Raw genomic sequence first — 25,001 nt, 5'->3', positions numbered from 1 at the left:
TATGCCGTGAGTCAGCCCTGACTTTTTATTTAAAAAAATATATATATATATTTATATATAATATGTATATATTATACATATTATATACATTATACATATATTATACATTATACATATTATATTATACATATACATATAATATTATAATATTATAATATACATATAATATTATACATATTATATATCTTTATTTTATTAAAATTTAATATATATCTTTATTTAAAAATATATAAAATGTATATATTTATATATAATATATATTATATAGTCTGAGAGTCAGAGTTAGGAAAGAGATCTTTCATTTGTTGGCTTATTCCCCAAATGCCTGTGACGGTGGAGCTGGGCCAAGTCAAAACCAGGAGCCTGGAACTCCATCCAGATTTTCCATGTGAGTGGCAAGTACTTGGGTCATCTTGTGCTAGCTCCTGGGCATTGGCAAGGAGCTCAATGGAAGTAAGGTAACGAGGACTCAAATTGGTGCTCATGTGTGATGCTGGCATCACAGCCAGCAGCTTAACATGCCATACGATGATGCTAGCTCCAAGTTATCTTTTAATTCTATTTTCCCATGAATGTTTTTTAAATTCCTTTTCAATACTGAATCTCACACCACTGAAAGCCTTACCAAAATAAAATCTCTTTAGGGGCTAACACTGTAATCAGTGGATGGAGCCTGCTGCCTATGGTACTGGCTTCCTATCTGGGTACCAGTTTGAATCCCTACAGCTCGACTTCTGATCCAGCTCCTTACTTATAGGCCTGGAAAAGTGGCAGAAGATAGCCTAAGTCCTTTTGCCCCTGCACCCTCATAGGATACCCAGGAGCTCCTCGCTCCTGGCTTTGGACTGGCCTATCCCTGGCCGTTGTAACCAGTTGGGGAGTGAACCAGTGAATGGAAAATCTCTTCTCTTTCTCTCTGTAACTCTGCCTTTCAGGCAAACAAATAAATCTCCCAGGGGAAAAAAAGTCTTTCAAGTTTCTTATTTTCTTATGTGTGAATTGCTGAATTTTTTTAAAAAAGGAATGAAGTGTGGATTGCCTTAGAGCCTTGTCTGTAGTTATACAACAAAAAAGACTTAGTTTTTAACTGTGATTAGCTGAAACCAGGGACAGTTACTCTGAGGAACTTGTCATCTTGAAGATCTAGTCCTTGTCCCCTGTCCCCTGTGAGCCGTGTTTGCCTCATCCATTTACATGGCACAACCGTCCTGCTGCTGCTCCCATTCAGAGAGGCTCTGTTCTTGGACATTTGTAGCCTAACTTGTTGAATTCACTCCATTATGGCACCTAGGATGTTTATTCATATACATGTGTGGTTCCAACGAGGCTCTTTCATTCAGAAGTGTTGTTCCCCTAATTAGGGAACAGGGGGTTTACTTTTCTAGGACAGTTCTGAGGTTATGGGCAAAATGTGGATACTGGAGTCACCATGAGAACCACCCAGCTGGCCCTTCGGTGGTACGGTCCTGGATCCAACCATCAGTTCTCATGGTTCCCTCCTGGGTAGTCTAATGCTGACAGACTCAGAAAGCCTGGTGGCTGGTGGTGTGGCACAGTACATCAAGCTGCTGGCTATGATGCCAGCAATCCATCTGAGCACTGGTTCAAGTCCTGACTGACTCATTGCCATCCAGCTTCCTTGCCAGTGTACCTGAAAAAGCAGCAGAAGATGGCCCAAGAACTTGGGGCCCTGTTCCCATGTGGGAGACCCAGATGGAATTCTGGATTCCTGGCTTTGACCTGGCCTAGCAAGGCCATTGCAGTCAGTTGGACAGTGAACTAATCGATGGAAAATATTATCTCTCTCTCTCTCTCTCCCTCCCTCCCTCCACCCCCCTTCTGTCCCTCTCTCTCTCTCTGTCAGTCTGCTGTTCAAATAAATAAAATCTTAAAAATGATGTCCCAGGAACAGAGCCATGTCCTGGCTACTGACCGTGCCCTGAGTATGCCTGTGCAGGGCCACCCCGCTATCCCCAACATGGGTGTCCCCATTTGTTCAACACATGGTAATGTGCTGCTCTCCCCCTTGTCACATCAGCCACTAACATGCTATACATACTTCTAGCATAGGCATGTGGAGTGGAGGGTAAAATCTTTTGAAAAGAGATATTTGAAAGAGCAAAACAGAAGAATTTTCCATCCACTGGCTCACTCCCCACAGCAGCTGGGCCCCAGCAAAGCCGGGAGAGAGGAACTGGTTCTCACCCATGAGTGGCAGGACCCCACAGTGTTGGCGTCATCATCTGCCTCCCATGTGCAACAGCAAGAAACTGAGTCAGAAGTGTGAGGCAGTGGAGATTCAAACCAGGCACTGTGACACTGGATGCAAGCAGTGGCTTAACTCCCTGCACCACATTGCCCTCTTCTGAGCTGGTGCAGTCTTTAAGAGAAACACATCTAAACCAAGCTGTGGTTTATATGCAGTGCCGTGATTAAAGACAGCAAGCTGAGTGCAAGCCCCAACTCTGACATTTAACTGGCTAAGCAGCCTTGACCAAGTCTCCCTCTATCTCCGTCTTCTACTCCGCAGAATGAGTCCAACCTGATTAGGCTGCCGTAAAAATAAGACGAGGTCGTGCACCTGCAGCACCAATCATCGTATGTGAGGCCGAGCGAGTCTCCTGTAATGGTTGGCCGTATGTGACAGTTGTGCCCAGCATTGTTGCTGGGACACACAAATGGGGCCTCCTTATGCAGGGAACTCCCATCCCTGGGGGTTAGGAGGAGCCTCCACTAACCAAATAAGCACAAACGTGAGCTTAGTTACACATCCCGTCACATGCTCTGCAGGAAAACAGTGGTTCAGAGAGAAGTGGAGAGCTTGTGTTGGTGGTATTGTGGTGAGCAAACCTGCCTTCCAGAGAGAAGTGGAGGAGGGTGAGTTTTGATAGGGTGCTCCATGACAGCCCTCCTGGAAGGGTTCCCAAAGGAAAGAGGGGCTTGGGCCTTGGGATGACCAGAGTTTCACAGATGGAAGGGGATACCTGCCCACTGCTGCTCTGGGAAAGGGGATGTGAGCATTCTAAAATGCTCTGCATTAGTTAAGTGCTCTGAATAAGTCAGGAGACTGGTGTTCAGAAAAGAATGGAGCCAGTGGTGTGGTAGGCTTATCTTCTGTCTGCGGTCCTCTGATCCCATGTGAGTGTCAGTTCAAGTCCCGGCTGTTCCACTTCTAATCCAGCTCTCTACTGGTGGCCTGGGAAAGCAGTGGAGAATGGCTCAAGTCCCTTGGGTCCCTACACCCATGTTGGAGACCCTGGCTTCTGATTGGCTCAGCTCTGGCCATTGTAGCCATTTGGGGAGTGAACCAGTAGATGGAAGATATCTTTCTTGGTCTTCCCTTCTCTCTATAATTCTATCAAGTAAAAATAAATCTTAAGAAAAGCAGAGTCTCGGGCCCTGCACGATGGTGCAATGGTTAAGCTCCTCCTCTTGCACACCCGGGATCCCATATGGGTGCCGGTTCTAGTCCCCGCAGCCCCGCTTCCCATCCAGCTCCCTGCCTGTAGCCCGGGAAAGCAGGTGAGGACGACCCATAGCTTTGGGACCCTGCACCCACTTCGGAGGCCCGGAAGAGGCTCCTGGCTTCGGACTGGCTCAGCTCCAGCCATTGCGGCCGCTTGGAGAGTGAATCATCGGATGGAAGATCTTCCTCCCTGTCTTTCCTCCTCCTCCTGTATATCTGCCTTTCCAATAAAAATTTAAAAAATAAATCTTTAAAAAAAATAGTCAATGTTTAAAAAAAAAAAAGAAAGAAAAGAAAAGCAGAGTCTCACCAGGCATTCACACGGCAGCCGGGGAAGAGGGGTGGAAGCAGCTTTGCAATGGGCTCCATGGGTGCTGAGGCTGGAGAGTGCACTGACAGCTGGCTCCACTGTGTCCCATCAGCACCAGGTGCCCCAGGAGCAAAGCTCTCACCTGCCCAACCAAGCAGAAAGCCCAGGCCATCCCATCTGAGTGATACCTGTGCCCCACTGTCCTCACAGGTATGCCATTCTGACCAAAGCCACCTGGCCCTCCTGGCGGGGCGATGAGAAGCAAGGCGTGTTGCACCTGCTACAGTCGGTCAACATGGACAGCGACCAGTTCCAGCTCGGGAGGAGCAAAGTGTTCATCAAGGCCCCGGAGTCCGTGAGTGCTCAGCCACCTCCCATTCTCATCCCCTCTCCCTGATGGTGGAGCTGGTCCCTGGGTGGGAATTTCCAGAAGTGAGTCTTGAAGACCCTGAGTCTGGGAAGGACTTTGAGAGGAAGGTGGAATCTGCATTGATGGAACACAGATCCTTACCAGTGACACCTGCAGCCTGGGTGCTTTGTAGTTCTCGAGCTAAGATAGATGTCTGCATGGCAGAGGAGCTTCTCTAGCGCTCCTGGTCAGGATGCAGATACTGTGAGCCTAACCAACATCCGTAAGAACTTTTGTGTGTGGTGGAAACCCCATAGAGGCCCCCAGTCATGCCAGTTACCCTTGGACCCTGGGACGGCTGCTCCTTTTCTAAGGTGGGGAAGTTACCCTATCTGAGAGGTCTGGAGTCTTAAGGTTCCCGTGATTGTCACCAGACTCCATTTGAAGTGCTAGTCGTGAGCTTGGGCAAAATTGGTTGTCAGACCAAGGGGAAATCTTATGGGAAATGATGATATTAGTAGAAACGGAAACGTTGGACTTCAAGGAAGTTCTGCTTTCTGTTTCCTGCTTCTGTAGCCTGGGCCCCACAGCTGCAGTTGTGCCTCCCCTGTGGCTGCAGCCAAGAGGCCTGGGGGACCCAAAGAAATAAATGGCACCCATCAATAGAACCCGTTTATGAAAAGTTTGTGGTGGCATTTTACACTGAGTTATTTGTAGTCTCCCAGCAATCTTGTTTCCAAATAGGAAGTGAGAATGTTGTGTCATACACCATTAAGCAACCACAGAACAGTTCCTGTTCCCTCTGAAATGGGACGACGCCACGCTCCCTGTGTCACCTGCAACCTGCTCCTGCTTGTCCACTGGCTGAGTGTTCATGTAGAATTCAGATAGCTGCCATATTTTCAGTACATTTTTCTCTTCCTTCAGTTGAGCTTTGGAGGTGTACATATAAAGTAAAGATTTATTTTTGGTGTTTCTCATACTGTTCTTCCCAATTATTTGATGAGCATCACCTGACTGACCATTCCCCATATTTCTTCACATACACATACCTGTGCCCATGCACACCTGTGCCCACACACACCGCTATGTGCACGCACGCCCCGTCATCTCCACTCTCTCCCCGGCCGCCTCATCTGGCCCTAGCTAGTCTGGACATGCAAATACTTCTACTAAAGTTTTTTTTAATCTGCCTTGTGATTTCGCTTGCATTCTAAGATGCAGAATAACCTATCTGCTTCCAGAGTCCACCACAGGCATTAGACTCCAAAGGACTGGTTTTCATTTTGGGTTGATTTCTTTGCTTATTGCACGTAGCCATACACTTTGGTTTTTGCACTCCTTTTCCTTGATCTTCACTCATCTCCAACCCCCAGCGCCCTTTGAAAGAGTTCTCAAACTCAGACCATCACTGATTTCATCTATAGGAAGTTGGGAATTTACCCCTTCGCCCTTGCTCTGAGTCACAAGTGCATTTTCTCCAGCACTCCCAAAATAATTCTGAGAAAGAAAAAGGAAGCAAAAGTTACTCAGAAACTGCTAAGATCAGAAACACCAGCCAGGATTCTTACAACAGGCACCTGTAGCGCTCTGACTTAAAGCATTGCGTCCAGTTACTAAACCCCATTCCTGGTGCGGGGTTTGCCTGCTCTCTGGGGCACCCGGGGTGGAGAACTAAGTGGGCCCCAGCTTGGTTCTTGGAGTTTGCCATGCTCTTTCCACCCAACTGGGGCTGAGAATGGGCGGAGAGGTTGGGTGACAGGAACAGATAAGTGTGACTTTTAGTAAGTACAAACCCGGGTAAACAGACAACAAATTAAGCCCAGCTGCCTTCAAACCAAAACTCATTGTCTACTTCTGAAGTATTTTTGCAATGATGGCTCATCTTTGCTTAACTTGCTTCCGTTGTGGATGAGAAAGTTTCTCACCATTTTAGGAACTGATCAGAGACATAATGACAGAAAAAGACTTGGACCAGTGTGTGACAACAAAGAGGGGCCCCGCAGAACCAGAACAACCCTGGTTCACTGTCCAGCCCCGCTTAATCCTAGTTCCAGTATTCTCATGTGTAAAAATACAGGTAGCAGAAAAATACGACTCATGTCATAATTGAGATGTTGAAATGACACACTCCACGCACCCAGGATCAGTCTTGACCTATTGTGGGGACAATTAACTGTCATCTTCATTATTGCACGGTCTGGTGGAATGGGCCTGGATGGACTCTGGGCCCTGAGCGGTCCCAGCCCCATCATTGGTTACCATCCTTTGCTCCAGTGATTGCTTGCAGGATCCTGTGAGGCAGCAAGTCTAGGCTTCTGTGGAACTGTAAGTAGGGCAGCACCAGCTCTGCTCCTGCAGAAACCTGGAAAATTCTTTTTTTTTTTTTAAAGATTTATTTTTATTATTTTTTCATTGGAAAGGCGGATATACAGAGAGGAGAGACAGAGAGGAAGATCTTCCGTCCGATGATTCACTCCCCAAGTGAGCGCAATGGGCCGATACTATGCCGATCCGAAGCCAGAAGCCTCTTCCGGGTCTCCCACGTGGGTGCAGGTTCCCAAAGCTTTGGGCCGTCCTTGACTGCTTTCCCAGGCCACAGGCAGGGAGCTGGAAGGGAAGCGGGGCTGCCGGGATTAGAACTGGCGCCCATATGGGATCCCGGGCATGCAAGGCGAGGACCTTTTAACCACTTGCGCCACCGTGCCGGGCCCAAAACCTGGAAAATTCTTAAGAAGAGGCTGTCTGCAGGACGAAACGGCAGCCTTGGTGCAGCCCTCAATTTCCTCTTTGAATCCCGAGGTGGGGGAAAGAACATAGCCTACACGTCCAGTCCCCCGCCTGGTTGTCACAGACTCCAAGACCAAGGTGGGGCAGCTACCAATATGATGGCCCAGCCCTCGGGTGCAACTCTTTCCCATGGGTTTTCATGCAAAGCAAAAATAAATGCGTGGCAAGGCTTCAGTCACCAGCAGTGTGCCCCAGTGGTCCCGTCACTGGGCAGCAGGAGCTGGCGAGGGTGCTGCCTGCTGTGTCGTCAGTCAGCCGGGCATCCTGGAAATACCTGCAGCCGGAACGGCGCTTGGGTCTCACAGGCTGGTTCACGTTGCTCCTCTCTGCCTTCACAGCTATTTCTTCTAGAAGAGATGAGAGAGAGAAAGTATGATGGGTATGCCCGAGTGATCCAGAAATCATGGAGGAAATTTGTCGCCCGGAAGAAGTATGTGCAGATGAGAGAAGAAGGTATTTTCGCTCTTTTGGTTCATTCATCTAACACATTTTTGGGAGTTAAGTTTTGTATGCCTGTTGAGAACCCCTGACATCACACGAGACAGTTCCTGAGCTCTCTATTCCCACCTCTGGTGTCTGACTCCAGCCTGCTGCCAAAGCAAACCCCACAAGGCAGCAATGGTGGCTCCAGTCCTTGGATCCCTGCCACCCATGGGAGGCATCTGAATGGGGTCCTGGCCCACTTCTGCCTGCTATGAGCCTTTCAGGGAACGAACCAGTAAATGGGAGCTCGCTTGCTCTCTCTGTGTCATTCTATAGCTTTTCCTTTCAAGTACTTTTATTTAAAAAAAAGTCAGTCTGAGCTTCAAGTTACAAGCACTATTTTTCTTTAGCATGTGATGTCACGGGTCTGTGTATTTCCGCACTAAGAATCTGGACTCCTTTTTCTGATTTTCCTTCTCCGTGCTCTTGGAATCTGCAGCCTCAGACCTCTTGTTGAACAAGAAGGAGAGGAGGAGAAATAGCATCAATAGGAATTTCATTGGGGATTACATTGGGATGGAGGAGCACCCAGAACTCCAGCAGTTTGTGGGCAAGAGGGAGAAAATCGATTTCGCGGATACAGTCACCAAGTACGACAGGAGGTTCAAGGTACGCGCTGACCACCCACCTCGGGCGACAAGAATTCCTTACTGTCTCAACAACTAGCAGTTTTGCTGTCCTTGTTTTAGACAAAAGAGGGTCATTGTGGAAAAATTGAGATACAGAACAACAGGCGGGGATGCCCAGCAATAATCACCATTAACATTTTGTGTGTCCTCCCCAGAGCTTTTTTATGCAAACATAAACTTGCGTAATTATTTTACGAGAGGTGAGAGGTATTGCGGGCTGATTTTGTGCAGTGGGTTTGGTTTTCCTTTAGAAAGCCAAAGGAGATTTGCAAAAAAATTCATGGAAAACACAGATTATAAAAAAACTACACACTGCTTCTTGCAACAAAATCTTTTAATTCTAGTTTCCCAGAAGCTCCTTGAAGTTCCTTTGTGTGCCGGGAGAACTGCTGCGTTGCTACGAACGCTTTTGTGTAATTGCACAGCATGCGTCAGTGAATGCTGCTTTTTTAAACCGATTTCCCGTTAATACCAAGGGGGTCTCTTTTTTTGTTTCACATCATCATGGCACTCGGCGTCTTTTCACCCACTGCATATGCCTTTGTCTTCCTGTTGTCAGAATAGGTTGCCAAAGCGGAGTTGTTGGTCAGCGAATTGAGGTCATAAAGCAAGGTGGCAGCGTGAATGGCTGTGAGTTTGGTTCTTCTGGGAGCCATGCAGGAATCCCTGAAGGCCTTCCCTCTGCCTGCCTTTTCCCTGATAAGATCAGAACCCTAACAGGGAGATCTGAAGTCTCCAATGGTGGCAGACCCACCAGGCATTTTAGTTTTGTTGCTGTCGTTCTGTCAGGGAAGGGTAACAAAGTCAGTGGTCATTCAGCAAGAGGAGCGATGCTGTCTTGCTAAAACCAGGTTATTTCTTGTGGCTGGAACTGGCGCCAGTGGTAACTTTGGTCGCAAATGTGGGTGCCCAGGTCTCCCAGGAAATCCAGAGTTAAAGACTGTAATGAGGTTAAAGCATGAAATCCATGCGCAGGGATATTCTCAGTGCATATTGGGAAAAACTGTGTGGCTTTCAAACCAGTTGGCACCAATATAAATTTTGTATTTCCCATCAACTTGGAGGTGCCCTGGTAGATGGTCTTTAGCAAAGCTCTCGTGGTGGCCCATCACATAGAAGGTCCCCGTGTCCCAACCCGAGGCGGTGGTCCTTCACAGAGACAGTCCTTGCCTCCGGGTGTCGACCCTCCTTCTGAAAGCCCCTCTCGTCACAGGGTGTAAAGCGAGACCTGCTGCTTACCCCAAAGTGCCTGTACCTGATCGGGAGGGAGAAGATCAAGCAGGGCCCCGACAAAGGCCAGGTGAAGGAAGTGCTGAAACGGAGGATAGAGGTGGAGAGGATCCTGTCCGTGTCCCTCAGGTGAGTGCAGCAGAGGCCTGGGCAGTGTCCCCTTGTCTTCCCAGCACCTCCACCCAAGCTGCTCACACAGGCTTAGCAACAAACCTACTAGACACATCACACCAGGGCATAAGAGCCCTGTCCCCCGGCCTGCCTCTTCCAGTCTCAAAACCAAACATGCTTTAGTGGCCCGGGCCAAGCAAAGGTGTCTGGGAAGGGAAGTTTCTCTGAGTGGTCCTTGGACTGTTAGAGGGTAGATAACTTTGTCTCCATCATCTGTAGTTCCTGAGTCATGGCTGCATACTTGCTCCAGCTCCAAGTTCACAGGCAGGTGGAGATGTTGCTTGTTTCTACAAGTGGTAGCGTAAGGTGGTCTGGCTTTCTTTGCACAGAGGGGAAGGCTTCTCCATGTCCTTCCATGCTAGGAACTGCTGCACTCAGGCCTCTCTGCTGGCTGAGCCTTTTCCAGGTCCAAGGGACACTCAGAAAAGAGGACAAAAGGCCCAGTGAGCCCAGTAGTAGCAGCTTCCTCCTTGGCTCGTGTTTCTGGGCCCTTGTGAGACTAACAGTGCTTGTGCTAGAGGGAAGTTTCGGATTGCCTTTGCGTGGAAGCAGGGATGTTTTTGCTGGAACTGGGACACTGCTGTCAGCTCTCACTCCCCACAGGAGAGAGTGTTGCACTTGGGCAACGCTGGGCTTTGCCATGCACATCTATCCTCCCGGCTCCAGCGTGATAATCCAAAGCAGGCTTGCACTTTATGTTTTTCGCCTGCGTCTCTGTGGTTTCTGATTCTGTCTGTTCCTAATTTTCCCGGATAAAAGGCCAGGCGGTGCTGGGAGGTGAAGTGTGCAAAACATGCCAAGCCAGGACGTGGGAAAATGTCTCCATGTCACCCAGGATCCTTTCTGCAGCCTCTGTTGGTAGACGCTGTGCCGTGGGCTTCCAGGGCCAGCAGGCGGCGCTGTGCAGTCCTCTGGATTCTTGAAGGTCTTCCTGCACATCCTGCTGGTGGGCCGAGTCCCAGCCTGCTGGCCACACTACTGGCTGGGCCCAAGGCTGCCCTTGGAGTTGCAGATAACACAACCAGAAGCATTTTTTGTTTTTTCTTTTTTTCCACCCTCTTGCATGATAAGCTTCTGGGCCTTGGCTAAGCTGGATGAGCTGAAAAATACAGTGGGTACTTGACAGTTGCCATGGCTAAAAGCCAGGGAATACTAGTTCTAGGGCACAAGAAGCCCTGAATCTGAGGGTAATTTTCTTTTTTCTTTGAGAGTCGAAGAAGTTCCATGCATGACGAGTACCTCAGTATCCAAGGTTCGCTCTCAGCCAAAGTTGGGAACCAGGGACACAGTCCAGGTCTCCCAACTGCTCGGGCCACCACCGCTGCCTGCCGTGGTCTGAGTTGGAAGGAGACAGTTGGAAGCAGAGTCTAAGCCCGGGCACTGCGATGTGCCATGCAGGCAGACTGCCCAGCACCTGCCAGCAGGTACATGTGCACCCCTCCGGAGGAGGGATCCTGCAGATCTGGTACCCCGTCACCCTGCTGCGTCTGCATGCGTGTCCAGCATTCGAGGGCTTGCCGTGCTGCTCAGCCGGTCCCTGAGGCTCATCCCACCCGGCCTGGGGACTCTGATATCTTTCTTTCTTTTGCCTTCTTGACCTCTGAGATCTCATGGCAATGTCTCATGGCACAATGTCTCATGGCAGAGCGAGCTGTCTTTCTGCTTCCTGCTGAGCGTTCATGTTCTGGAAGCTAGCTTTCTTGTGACCTCCCCTCTTTAGAGGATGTGGTAAAAGTGATGTATTTAGCCTGCAAGTTTTTCTTGCCCTCAGCAGAGGAGAGAAACTGAGTCATTATAACTTGGAATGCCTGTGTGTTGCAGTCAGGGCACCCAGTGCAGCCAACAGTAACCAGAGTTCATGTGCTGCCTCACGTCCTTGACACGCTGGATTAAGCCAGATCAGAAACCCAATCAGGAAAGCAGCGCAATGGGTGATGATGTGTACAGAATCAAAGTCCAGAGTAGAAACCCAGGGTGCCACCACCCTGCCAACTGCGTGTGTGCATATGAGCAGGTGGGTGGGTATACGCCCCAGACTCCTCCAGCACTGGCACAGAGGAAGATGTTAATAGATGTGTTGTACTTCAGGGGGAAAGAAATTGCCACATTTGTATGTGTCTTCAAAAATGTGTGAGACTTACTGTTTGACTGTTGGCTGGAATGATGGCTCCTGTGAAGTCTTTAATGAAAGACCGTGAAAGTAACCCACATCGCCCGTCTTTGAGCTCACGTGTAACTCTTGTTTTTTTAATGTTTATGTTTTAAAGACAAAGTTACAACAGGGAGAGGAGAAACAGAGATCTTCCATTCACTGTTTCCCTTCCCAAACAGCTGCCACAGCAAGAGCTGGGCCAGTACAAAGCCAAGAGCCAGGAGCTTCTTGTACGTCTCCCCTGTGGGTTCAGGGACCCAAGCACTTGGGCCCTCCTTTGCTGACTTTCCAGGCTGTGAGCGGAGAACTGGATCAGAAGTGGAGCAGCAGGGACTCCTGCCAACACCCATACGGGATTCCAGCACTGTAGATGGAGGCTTAGCCGGCTACACCATGGCGCAGGCCCTGACATGTAACTCATATCACTAATGTCAAGGCCAAGTGGATTTACAGCTCCTCAGTCTAACCAACTAACCATCTGAAAGCCATTATGAGAAAATATGGGAAATGGGGGCATGACTAAATACATTTGTTACAAAAGATTGCTTTTTAAAAAAAAAAGATTTATTTATTTTTATTGGAAAGGCAGATATACAGAGAAGAGGAGAGTCAGAAAGATCTTCCATCTGATGGTTCACTCCCCAAGTGACTGCAACAGCCGATGCTATGCTGATCCGAAGCCAGGATCCAGGAACTTCTTCCTATAGGTCTCCCATGCAGGTACAGGGTCCCAAGGCTTTGGGCTGTCCTCGACTGCTTTCCCAGGCCACATGCAGGGAACTGGATGGGAAGCAGGGCTTCTGGGATTAGAACTGGTGCCCATATGGGATCCTGGCGTGTGCAAGGCGAGGACTTTAACCACTACACTATCACGCCAGGCCCAGATTGCTTCTTTCTTGTGATGTGATAATAACACCATCTATTTTTTTTTAATTGCTTGAGAGGCAGAGAGGAGGACTGGGAGGGAGCGCAAACTACCGTCTGCTGGTTCCCTCCTCCCTTAGCAACTAGGACGGGGCCAGGGTCAACGCCAGGAACCAAGAAGTCAACCTGCATCTCCTGCAGGGGACTCAAGTACTTGAGCTGGCACCTGCTGTCTCTGTGCCTTAACTGGGAGCTAGAACTGGGAGCAGAGCTGGGACGAGAGCCAGGGCCAGCAGTGTAGGACACATGCATCTCGGCCGGGTCAGGTACCCATCATGCCTACACCGTGGCTATTTTTTATCTGAAAGACTTTGTATTTTATGATGCACACTGAAATATTTAAGGATAAAAAGAACATATTTATGCTTCCTTTAAATGAACCTAGTTTGGATGTTAAAGAAAGACACAGGTTAATGTGTTTCCCACTGTCAGGATATCATTAAAACCTGCTGCCATGTCCCAGGGCTTTCTACTATCCTGCATTTTTATGCATTTGGGATTTGCTTAAAAAAATATTTTTCTTTTTTTTTAAAGGTTTATTTTATTTTCATTAGAAAGTCAGATATACAGAGAGGAGGAAAGACAGAGAGGAAGATCTTTCATCTGGTGATTCATTCCCCAAGCAGCTGCAATGGCTAGAGCTGAGCTGATCCAAAGCCAGGAACCAGGAGTCCCTTCCTGGTCTCCCATGTGGCTGCTGGGCCCCAAGGCTTTGAGCTGTCCTCCACTGCTTTCCCAGGCCACAAGCAGGGAGCTGGATGGGAAGTGGGGCTGCCGGGATTAGAACCAACACCCACATGGGATCCTGGCTCATGAAAGGTGAGGACTTTAGCTGCTAGGCTACCATGCTCGGTCCCAATAAAATATTTTTCTAATCCTTCCATGGACATGAGCTTTTTTATGCCTTTTGGATGAAGGTTTTTTTTTTAAGGTTTTCATTTGCAAGATTAAAAAAAATATGATAACAGGTGGAAATAGAGCCAATTTCTCAGAAAGATAGGAGGACGCTAGGCTCTCAGAGGGACTCCAGGATCATTTGAGCAAGAAAAATCTATCTACATAAAAATCAGACGGAAATATTGACACCTTCATTGGAGACTTGGCAGAATGTCAGGAGGAAGCATGTCAGGTGGAATTGAGATGTGGAGTTTCTAGAACGTGTGTGTGTGTGTGTGTGTGTGTGTGTGTGTGTGTGTGTGTGTGTGTGTGTGTGTGTGTGTGTGTGTGTGTGTGTGTGTGTGTGTGTTGGCAGAGCCATGCAGCAGTTTGGGAAAGATCCTAAAGTCTTTCTTGTTCCAGTCCTGAACTGGCCTTGCTCTTTAAGTTGAAAACTCAGCTAGTGGGGCCAGCACAGTGGAATAACAAGCTAGCCTTCTGCCTGCAGTGCTGGCAGGTGGGTGCTAACTGGTCCACTTCTGTTTCAGCTCCCTGCTAATGGCCTTGGGATGGCAGCATAAGTTGCCCCAAGGCCTTGGGCCCCTCCACTCACATGGGAGAGCTGGGAGAAAAAATAGTTCCTGGCTCCTGGTTTGGGACCAGTCCAGCTGCAGCCATTGTGGCCACTGAGGGAGTGACCTGTGAATGGAAAATCTGTGTCTCTCCCTCTCTGCCTGTAATTGTGTCTTTCAAGTAAAATAAATCAATCTGAAGAAAATAAAAAACCACAGTTGGCTGTCAAGGTGCCCACAGATGCACTGACCCATGTTCTCGGCTTTCCTGCTGTAGGCAGTGAGATTGGTGCTCAGGGCGCTCTCTGTTGAGTCTTTGAGAAATCTGAGAGGCAGAGAGGTGCAGAGAGCTCCCCCTGTGCCAACTCGCTCCCCAAGATGCTTACAGCAGCTTAGGCTGTGCCTTGGCCAGAGGCAGGGGCACCAGAACCCAGGCCAGGTCTCCCCTGTCGGCAGCAGGGACCCAGTTGCTTGAGCCATCACTGCCGCCTCCAGAGATGGATGTTCCTTTGCTCAAATCAGAAGCTGGAGTCCCTGCAAGCCAACCCAGGCACTCCAGTGTGCATGTGGCATGGGCATGTCGGTCCCTCAGCTAGTCTGCATGCTCTGGTGGGACTTGTAGCAGTCCTCATTCCAGTCATTGACCTCCACCAGGCCTACACCGTGAGGTGCAAGCTGGCTGGGCGGGAGATGGACCAACGGATAAAGTCACCTGGGAGAGAGTGCTTAAAGGAAAGGTCAGGTGTTACATGGCAAGTTCCATTGCCTGAGTGCTCGAATCCCTTGGGCGAGAAGAGGTTCTTGCTGTGCCCTGTGGGTTTTGGGAAGCGAGATCTGTCATCACTCTAGGACTGAATGCCTCCCGTGTAAGGTTGAGCCCTGCGGTTCAGAGGAGGGTGAGGCAGGGCACACACGAGGAAGCACGTGATCAGGGAACAATAGACACCGCTCTTCTGGTGTGCAAGCTAGGAGAGGAGGCCTTGCCAGCTGCAATTCCACGCAGACCCCCATATCGGAGCCGGGGTTCTAGGAAGAGCCGCAGAAGGGTCTGCCGCTGGGATGTGGCCAAATCTGCCATGTGATAGAATTCTGGGCAAGGTCCATGTTCTTCGGTACTCGCCTCTGCACGTTCCACGTGGTTCAGGGGAGCATGCATTCTGTAATTAGGAAAATGAAAACCTTCCTGATGAAGGCTCCAACATAAGCAGGACCATCCTTGGTCTTAGCCTTTTCAGCTTTAAGGGTAAATTCCATCATGATGGTGTTTCGCAACAAACGTCTTTATGAAGAAGATAACCCTGGTCCAGGAATGCCACAGTTTGCTAGTGTTGTCAGCAGTCCTGTAAGCCACGAGGTGAGGGAGGGGGAAGCCAAACGGGAATGTAGGATTTTTCCACACAGGGTATGGTGTCAGACATCTGCAAAGATTGCAATTGCAGCAGGAGCATGTAAAATAAGACGGGTGAATTCCAAAGAGAAGTCCGATATTTCCTTTTTAAAAAAATGTAAATAAGCCCAAAAGCTTTGTATTTGAGTCGAGAGGCATAAGCGTAAGCTGGGGAAAGGGAGGCAAGCTGAAATCCTGGCCTGGCTGAGACTGTGTAACTCACTCCTGCCCGGGGCGCTAGAAGGAGGTACTTGATGGTGGAAGGCAGAGTATCCAGACACATCCCTTCTCATTGCTAGATTCAGGCAGATGATGAACCTTGAGGCTTTAGCCTGTGTGCTTTTTCCTTTGTGGAAGTGAAAATCCTACGACTCCACGTACAGTGGATGTGAGCACTTGGGTTACTTCGGGCTCATGTCACCCCCCTGAAGGGTCACAGTTGGCTGCGTGCGTGTCAGGTGTACGCAGAGTCAAGCCGCTGCGCCAGGAGCTCGTGTCCTCTTCCTCCTGCCCGGAAGCAGCCCTCCTGCTTGCCTCCGCGCCGGCCCCTGCACGCCCCGCCCACCCGCCGAGGCCGCTGTGCATCAGGGCCAGGACCTTCGCCCTGGACTTCGCAGGTTCGCGGTGATTCCGGAGAGCTTCGGCAAACAGCTTCTTGCAACACGCTGGGCAGAGTTTTAGTTTGCTATGATTAATGATTAATCATAGCAAACTATGATTAATCTATCTTCTTCATAAAATGATTAATGATTGCGGAGTCTTCATTTATCCGGAAACAAGGTGATGGCGACTATGTGGCCACAGCCTCTGAGGCACCTTACTCCCAACTTTTTGTCAATGATTCTTCAAGTCCTTGTTCTGGAAGAGTTTATGAGCAAACAGGTGTAATCGTAAGCTGTCCTGTGACACCCATTCTCTTCCTAAGCTTAGCCAAGGACAACATTCCCCAGACCTCCTTGCAGCTAGCTATGACCATGTGGCTTAGTTCTGGCCAGTGGGGTGTGGGTAAGTGCCTTGTACAACTTGCTGTCATCCCTTTAAAGGGAAGAAGCCGGTCCCTGCATTCCAGGCACTGTGGACTGGGCCTTTGGGCTCTGAGCTGCTCTTGTGCAATCTGTTGTGTTGTGCTACAGAGATGGATGCTGGGAAACAAAGTGTCGAAGTTAAGATAATGGCCACTATCCAGGCAGAAATGCACACCAGTGCTTCTGAGATGGACCCTGTGGGGAGGACCACACCCTTTCGACAGATGCAGGTGTCTGCTAGTCAGTCCCGTCCTGCCCTGTGTCCCGCCACTGTGTCCCTTGAAGTCCCGCTGCGCCGTGCCCCTGCCCAAGGTCTCGGTTCCTCTGCCCATAAGCAGACGCCTTTCCTGTAGGGGGACCGTGGGGCAGAGGCATCACAGCAAGGGGTTGTCACAGGCTTTCCTGCCACCATAACAAGGCGCCCGGGACAGGGTGACTTACAAAACCTCTTCACAGTTCTGGGGACTGGAGTTTTAAAATCAAGGAACAGATGCACATTCCACGTTATCGCTTCACAGAGCAGAAGAGTCAGAGAGTCCCACAGCGCCGCTTCTGCACGGGGTCGTGACATACTCACCCACTCGGCGCCTCTCCCCTTCCAACCCTGCCTTTTAATTCCATCACGTTGACGATGAAGATTCGGCTGGGGGCAGGTCAAAGGGACACACCTACACCATAGCAGAGTTGGGATGGCCCAGTTCTATCTTGTCAGTTTAAATGGATCAAGCTCAAGGTGGACCTTCAGCCTAGGAGTTAAGATATGGATGAAGACACCGATATCCAACTTCAGAACACCCGGGTTTGTTCATGGCTCGAGTGATGGGGTTTCTGCCACCCCCGTGGGAGACCTTGATTGAGTCCCTGGCCCCCAGCTTCAATGCTGGCCCACAGTTCCAATCACTGGGATCATCTGAGGAGTGAGCCAGCAGATGGACACGCTGTCTGCCTCTCTGTCTCTCCCTCTGAAGTCGATACAAATGATTGGATAAAATCAGTAGGTCGCGTTCTACCTTGCATCGCCAAGATCCCATATGGGCGCCGGTTTGTGTCCCTGCTTCCCATCCAGCTCCCTGCCTGTGGCCTGGGAAAGCAGTCGAGGACAGCCCAAAGCCTTGGGACCCTGCACCCATGTGGGAGACCTGGAAGAAGCTCCTGGCTCCTGCTCTGGGATTAGCTTAACTCCGGCCATTGTGGCCATTTAGAAAGTGAACCAATAGACAAAAGATCTGTCTCGTCTCTCTGTAAATCTACCTTTCCAGTAAATATTTTTTTAAAAAATCATATGGGAGAAATATTCAGTTATGCTTTGGGTGAACTATAGGTTTCCAGGGAGGATAGGTGGCAACCATTTTATTATGGGATTCATTCTGGTTGTGTTGTTTTAAGGATGATCGCTTATGGTGATGACAGCTAAGGCAGCCTATAGTACTGGCTTAGGATCTTACAATGAGCAGCAAAACGAAGCAAGCAGTGCACATGTGACGCTTGTCTGGTCTCTCCGCAGCACTATGCAGGATGACATTTTCATCGTGCATGAACAAGAATACGACAGTTTGCTTGAATCTGTCTTCAAGACTGAATTCCTAAGCCTCTTGGCGAAGCGCTACGAGGAGAAGACACAGAAGCAACTACCTCTCAAGTTCAGCAACACGTAAGTCAGGGACTGGGGCCCCAAGCCTGGAGGGCCTCGGCCTCGCTGTGGACACCGGGGTGCAACAGGGGAAATGTGGGGGGGCGTGGGGTGGGATGTAGAGTTTAGTTCCAGAGGCTCCAGCAAGCCCGGCCCTGGGTGCCTCAGTTTCCCCAGTGGAATGTTGGAAGCTCCGGAATACAGCCTGGATGCCTATGAAATTACAGCTTTACAGAGTAGTGCGCTCCATCGTTCAGAGGCAGCTCAGCCAAGCGAGGCAGGGAAAGGCGCATCTCACTGAATAACCCGGAAGAATCTCTTAGCAGAGCCGATGGTCCGGCAGGGAGCAGGGGAGCGAGGCAGAACAGCAGCACCAAGGGCTGTACTGGCCGCTGCTCGTGTCTCAGCTCACCACATACCCAATCCTGTTGAGTTTCTGCTCTCAGATTCGAGCTTTTCCACCTCATATTCCCAGTCCATAAGATGGGAATATCTTCCATTTCTTTCCTGGAAGAACTAGGCCAAGATCTCCAGCCTCAGCATCTTGGAGAGGAAAGCTCTAAGATTGGCAGCTCCTTATCAAATCTGCTTTGGCAACATGAGAATATAAGGTTAAGAAACCAAATGTAGATGGCATAGTGCAGGATCAGAGGGAATTTTCAAACTGGCCAGGGAGTTTGGGGACTGTGGGAAAAACTCCCTTCTATTTGGATCCTGGGGGCTAATGTTTTTGTCCCCTTCCTGAGTGTGGGGAGTGATGGTGGAAGATGCGTCATCACAAACTACATTGTGATCATGCCCTGTGCCAAGCTGGCCTCAGCTGTCTTGTGCCCGGCATCTCTCAGATGCAGCAAGCACAGTGATGCCAGCCAAGGCATCTGCCGCCACCTGCCAGCTGCGCCACACCTGTGGCTGCTCTGCCCATCTGCGGGGCACTGTTGTCTAGCTCGCCCTCTTCCAATCACATCTCCATGCCGGGGTACATGAGCACCACTTTCTTCTGGGGTCATTAATTCTGACACATGCACCTGCTACAGGCTTGAAGTGAAGTTGAAAAAGGAGAACTGGGGCCCCTGGAGCGCTGGTGGCTCTCGGCAGGTGCAGTTCCACCAAGGCTTTGGCGACCTGACCATCCTCAAGCCCAGTAACAAGGTGCTACAGGTCAGCATCGGACCCGGGCTGCCCAAGAACTCCCGTAAGTGTTCCAGGGCCCGGCCGGCGCTGGTGCTGCTCCACACCCCACCCTTGTGATCCAGCTCCTGGGGACCCAGTTGACACGCTGTTGTTTCTAGTAGAGGGAGGCGAGGGATTTCATCAGGAGTATTTCCGGTCAAAGGGACCTCCCGAGGGAAATGTGCAGCTGGATGATTAGTTCCTGTGAAGAGTACACACCTGTCTCACAGTGCTGAGTCTGTACCTTCAGACAGCCAGCACCTTGCAGTCAGATCTCATCCATGATGGAAATAGATTCCTCTCCGTTAGTTACTTAGAACCTGCACACCGTTGCCCACGCACCGTGTGCTTTCTGCACGGCGCGGCGAAGCACATAGCTTCTTCTCCGCCTGCACCGAAGTGCGCTGTGTTAGAACAGGAGGGGACCCAGTCCTGCACACAAGCCCGGCCCAAAGCCCAGCCCCCGCCTGTGTTAAGCGTTGCTGTTTATAAACTGATGTTTATGGTGCGTGGCACAGAATATTCAATGTGCTATGGGCTCATACACCGCAGGTGTCTTTCCAGAAGGAGCCCCTCAATGAAGAGGGTGCCCTGTATTAAAAAGCTGGGCATCAGTGTGCTCCCTCCTACATGGCCACGCTACCGACAGATGTCATTTACCCACTCGGGACACAGTGGTGTCTATGGGTCGGTCAGGACTTGTGGTGTCACCACATCTCAGTGCAGTGTTTGGAGACACTTTGAAATAGAAGGTGGGCGGAAGGGGACCAGCGAGGGTCCGCAGGGAACCCTCAAACCACAAGCAGCAGGAGAAGGAGGAAAGGGTAGGGCCTGTACCCAGGCCTGCCTGGGCCTGGCATTGGCCAAACCCACATGGTGGGCAGAGGCCTCGGCCCTCGGGGTGCAGAGTGAGCACAGTGAGGCTGCAAATGAGCAGTCGGGTCCGTGTGGATGTGTGTGCGTGTGCCCAGGGGTACAGAGTGGAACATGGCCTAACAGGTGTTGCGCTCTCCTTACTGGGCGAAGGGGATGTCCTCGATCCTGAAAGGACTCTTCTCCCGCCTCCCCCCAGCACACATGTCCCCAGGCCCCTCGCTCTCCCCCTGGGCCCGGCCCCGCCGAGCAGCCCCTCCCCACCGTCTCTGGAGGTGCCTTTGCTTGATGTGCCTGTGTTTTCACATCCTCCCTGCCTCTGTTCATCAGTTCTTCTCTTTCTCCGAGATTTCCTCTGTACCCCTCTTCCACCCTCTGAATCCCAGCCTCCTTCCCAGCCCACTCAAGACCCTTGTATTGTTCTTTGCCACCCGAGATGTCCCTGCAGACGTCACCTCCCAGCCCCGACTCGGGCCCACGGTGATGTTGCCTCTGGCCGCGGCCTGTGCCCAGAGTCCCCCGTGTCTGTGCAGGGCGCAGGTCTGCTTCTAACCTTTGTGGCCTTTGGGTCTAAAGAGCCAACGGCAGACACGAGCTCTTGCACAAAGGGCAGCCCTGGGTACAGGTCAGGAAGAATGGGGCTGTGGGACCCTGCTGTACGGAGCTCGCTTGGCTCGGCGGCTGGGCTGTACTCAGCGTGCTAATACAAGCACGGAGAGCTGCTGTCTGTCCCAACTGTCTGGGAAAAGCCACCGTGTCTCCCAACCTCTCCCACCCGGTAGCTTCCAGAACCGCACTTCAGTACCCCTCCTCCTCTGCCCAGTCCCTGCTCTGTAGGTCCCTCTGGGAACCCTAAGGGCTGACTGGAACTTTGTCTTGCCTGTGTATTTCAGGTCCCACCAGAAGGAATACCATTCAGCACAGAGGTTATTCCAGTGGCACTGCCAATGCCAGCTACCCCATGAGAGCGGCCCCGCCGCCCCCCGGTAAGCCACGTGTGTGCCGTGGACTGACACCACTCGGTCGGGACCTGGAGGCTGTGTAAATTCTGTGGAAAGAAGCCTGTTAGCATAGAGATGCGTGTTTAACCAGCCCTGGGCGAGTTCCATGTCCCATGTCCTCCTCCTGCAGACCCATGCCGTGCCAGCAGCTGGGGTGTCAGCATTCTGCTATGTTACCCTTAGAAACGGAGTTAGTCACTTCTAACCCATCACTTCTTTCCAGCTCCAGTCGGACCCAGTGGTATTTGGTAACTAGTTAACAGCTTAATGAATGGATAGAAAATTAGATTCTTAGCTTGAATCTGGAAGATCTGTCCTCAAAATTAAGGAACAGAGGTCAGTGTCATGGTGCAGTGGGTTAAGCCATGACCTGTCATGCCGGTATCCTGTGTCAGAGTGCTCATTGGAATCCTGGCTGCTCTGTTTGCAATACAGCTTCTTCCTAACATGCCCGGGTAGGCAGCGGTTGATGGGCCAAGCACCTGAGTAGTGTTCCTGGCCACAGTACAGTCCAGACTGGCTGCTGTAGCAAGTTAGAGGAGTGAACCAGTAGCTAGATCTATCTCTCCCCTCTCTGCCTCTCACACAAATAAATCTTTTTTAAAACTTAAGGAATTCCCGAAAGGAATTTCAATGTTGCTACAAAAGGGATTGGTAGGGGGTAGGGGGTGTCCTTTATGTTTTTGTACCTCTCGTTCTTCTAAAAATAAAACAATAACTTGCAGATTAATAAGCACTAACCCTGAACAGACAGAAGCCTGCATGCCCCCTCCACATCTTTCATATTTGAATGGCATTTTAGAAATTCACCCGTTTCCTATCATTCATGAAATCCAGTTTATCAAAAGCTGTTCCCAAAGTATTTGGTATTTAGTCCATTTAGGAATCTAGGTCGGAAGGGGTCCTTTGGAAGACCCCACTAGACTTGGACCATCCTGTGTGCCTCCGCCTCCCGTGCCTCTCACTCCAGGAGTGCGGGGTTGGGTTCTGACACGGGCGTGGGCACCCGGCGGCATCTCCAGCCTCCGCCTGGCCCACCCAGCCAGCTCTCCTCCCTTCCTCCTCTGTCCAAGCATGAGGGGTCCTCCAGGCTGCAAGGGCAGTGTTGTATTTCTGTGCACTGGCCCCAGGACAACCTCAGCCAGGGCCTCCTGGAAAGTTTGTTAACCCCCTGCCAGGGGGACCCAGTCAGGCCACGGAGCATCTGACCTTGAACATAGGTTCTTATTCCTTGCTTATTTTGGTTTTTAAAGATTTATTTATTTTTACTGGAAAGGTAGATTTACAGAGAGAAGGAGAGACAGAAAGATCTTCAGCCACAACTGTCAGAGCTGAGTTGCTCCAGAGCCACAAGCCTCTTCTTCCAAGTCTCCCACACAGGTGCAGGGTCCCTGTGTGGGCCATCCTTGACTGCTTTCCCAGGCCACAAGCAGGGAGCTGGATGGGAAGTGGAGCAGCTGGAACATGAACTGGTGTCCATTTGGGATCCTGGCGCATGTGGGGCGAGGATTTAGCTGCTGAGCCATCATGCCAGGTCCAAACGTGGCTTCTTGAAATGACAGTTCGTTAGTAAAGTGAAGCCGCTGGGCCTGAATTCCCTGGATCAGCACTTCTCAGAACATCTAGCATGAAGGTCCAAGATTTTCGTTCTGTTTTGCTTTCTAGGTTTTGAGAAGCATTTCCAGTTCAAAAGATGAAACTTTTTAAAAAAATACAATAAAAGTGAATTAGTAGCAGACTGATTTTTGCAAGCATACAAAATATAAACCAAAAGTCTTATTATTAGAGTCAATAGACATCCCATATACCTGTCCAGCTGGCATGACTGTTTCTAAATGCTTACTCCAAGTTTTTAAACTATTCTTTGGCTTTTGAGATCTAGTTATTTGAAAGGCACAGGGAGAGACGAGGAGTCTTCCCCTCTGCTGGTTCACCCTCCACATGACTGCAATGGGCAGTTCTGTGCCAGGATGAAACCAAGAGCCTGAAGTCAAGAGTCTCCCACGTGGAGGGTAGAGGTCCATGTACTTGGGGCGTCCTCTGCTGCCTTCAGTGGCGCATTGGCAGGGAGCTGGATGGGAAGTGGAGCAGCTGGAGCTTGCTCAGGCACTCAGCTACGGGATGTTGGCATTGTAGAGAGCAACTCCCCCCACGGCAGCAGCACATTAGGCCCCAAAGGTGCTGCCTTTAGATTTCTGGGCTCACACAGGAGTGTGGGGCAGCCCCTCTGCTAGCCCCCACACCTGGCATCCCTGCACCAAGACACGCCCCCTCCTTTTGTTGGTACCCTTGGCAGCAGGTGGGGGTGGGAGCTCCCAAGGGGAAGATGAAGGGGAGTGGTCTTTTTTTTTTTTCCTCCCCGGTGTCCAGTTCTGATCTGGCCCCCGGACCCCATAGGAGGAAATGCAGGAGTGAGAGCTAGATGAAGAGCTGTTCTCTGCACTCCACAAGGTATTCCTGGGAGGGCAGGACCCATCACTGCAATACAGAACCAGGCCCAATACCTGTCAGGGCTGGCAATGACCAGGTGCACTCCAGCCCAGGCTCCTTGTTCTTTAAGGAAGAAACCTGACTGGAAGATGGCCTTTCGTACTGGGGATCAATGTTACCCATTAGCAGCCAAGCTTCTCAACTGAAGCTGCTGCCTTGGTTAGAAATGGGCCTCGCAGGTTCTTGTTCTGGTTCACATGGCGCAGGACTAGGAGAAGGGACATGGGCTGCTTCACAGCCTGCAGTGACAGTAACATTGTTTTGTAACCCCAACTTGGGGTTGGGGCCCATGACTGTGACCGTGACCCATTGCCTGCTGGCTGATGCAGTCTGGACTGGAAGTGCTCTCAGGCAGAGAGGGTTGGCTTCATCTGGAAAGATCCGAACCAGGGGCCCCATTTCCTTGCGTGGGTGGAGTACTCACTCCACCTCACACAGCAGCTCCTGCCAAGGTTACCTGGGACTGACCCCTCGCCAATGGATGTCCAGCTGTTTAAACAGCTGCCTGCCCAAGCTGCTGAGTCAGAACCACATCATTTGTGTTAGACACAAGTATGTGCCAGCCAGCCAGCTACCAACTTACCTTTCCTGGAATTTCTGATCATCTGGAGATTCAGCAAGCATGTGCTGAATGCCTGCTGTGTTATGGCTACTTCCTGGGCAGGTGACAGCTAGGAACTCGGTCACATTGGACACCTTTAATATATGCAGCTTGGTTTGTCAGTGACACCTCAGGCTGAAAGGGGAAGGGAATGTGCTTCTCTAACCCCCAGATTCTATCAGGAGAAATGAGTCCAGAGAAGTTCAGTGCTTCTGGACCAGTACTCTGAGGGTGGAAGAAATTTGAAGAACTTTTCACAAGGGATGAGAAGATTTTAGCTTGCTTTTCCTCTCTCTAGGATACCACCAGAATGGAGTTATCAAAAATCAGTTTGTGCCGCAGCCCCACATTCCCAGCAGCCAGAGTTCCAGCCAGAGAAGCCTGCACTCCTCCATTCCCCGCCCATCCTTGCCACGACAGCAGTCTACCGGCTCCAACCGAGTGTCCCAGGCGCCAGAGAGCCTGGACTTCCTCAAGGTTCCCGACCAGGGAGCTGCAGGGTAAGAGACCCGTGTCCCGCGAGTGCCGCCGGCGAGCTCGCTGCATGTCTGTCATACACGCGCCAAGGACCTGGGGCGGGCGGGGGGGCTGTGGTTCTTTAGGCTTGCAATGCATGATTCTGAAGTTCCATCTTCCACCCATATGCTGTCACTCGGGACTCCAGGCCTGGGCGTGGGGTGAAGACAAGTTGATAGCACAATATTCATACCCTTCTCCAGAGGAGGCTTTTCTTGGGGTCAGCAGAAGAGGGCTCCTTGTCACTGGAGGGATTTGGGCTCATGGCAGATGGGAATGACCAAGTAGGCAGAAATGTTGTGTGATGTGACCAAATGGCAGATAAGGGGAGGAGAGTTGCTTTAACAGTTGCT

The 25,001-nt window shown here is 50.6% G+C and overlaps 1 protein-coding gene across 1 annotated transcript in view; it reads left to right on the top strand.

The window, feature by feature from the left end:
• Positions 1-25,001, top strand: part of MYO1E (myosin IE) — a 194,525-nt gene that overhangs the window by 155,180 nt on the left and 14,344 nt on the right. The window contains exons 19-26 of the mRNA XM_040969033.1: positions 3,987-4,131; positions 7,254-7,368; positions 7,838-8,007; positions 9,241-9,386; positions 17,869-18,015; positions 19,032-19,189; positions 20,934-21,026; positions 24,431-24,632. Coding sequence (XP_040824967.1) covers positions 3,987-4,131; positions 7,254-7,368; positions 7,838-8,007; positions 9,241-9,386; positions 17,869-18,015; positions 19,032-19,189; positions 20,934-21,026; positions 24,431-24,632 — 1,176 coding nt within the window. The remainder of the gene's footprint in view (positions 1-3,986; positions 4,132-7,253; positions 7,369-7,837; positions 8,008-9,240; positions 9,387-17,868; positions 18,016-19,031; positions 19,190-20,933; positions 21,027-24,430; positions 24,633-25,001) is intronic.

This window comes from Ochotona curzoniae, unplaced genomic scaffold (assembly GCF_017591425.1).
Source record: "Ochotona curzoniae isolate NIBS_2020 unplaced genomic scaffold, NIBS_Ocur_1.0 scaffold_4701, whole genome shotgun sequence".
NCBI classification, from domain to species: domain Eukaryota; kingdom Metazoa; phylum Chordata; class Mammalia; order Lagomorpha; family Ochotonidae; genus Ochotona; species Ochotona curzoniae.
Note: the sequence above shows the minus strand (reverse complement) of the source record. Positions and strands in the feature narration are given on the sequence as shown.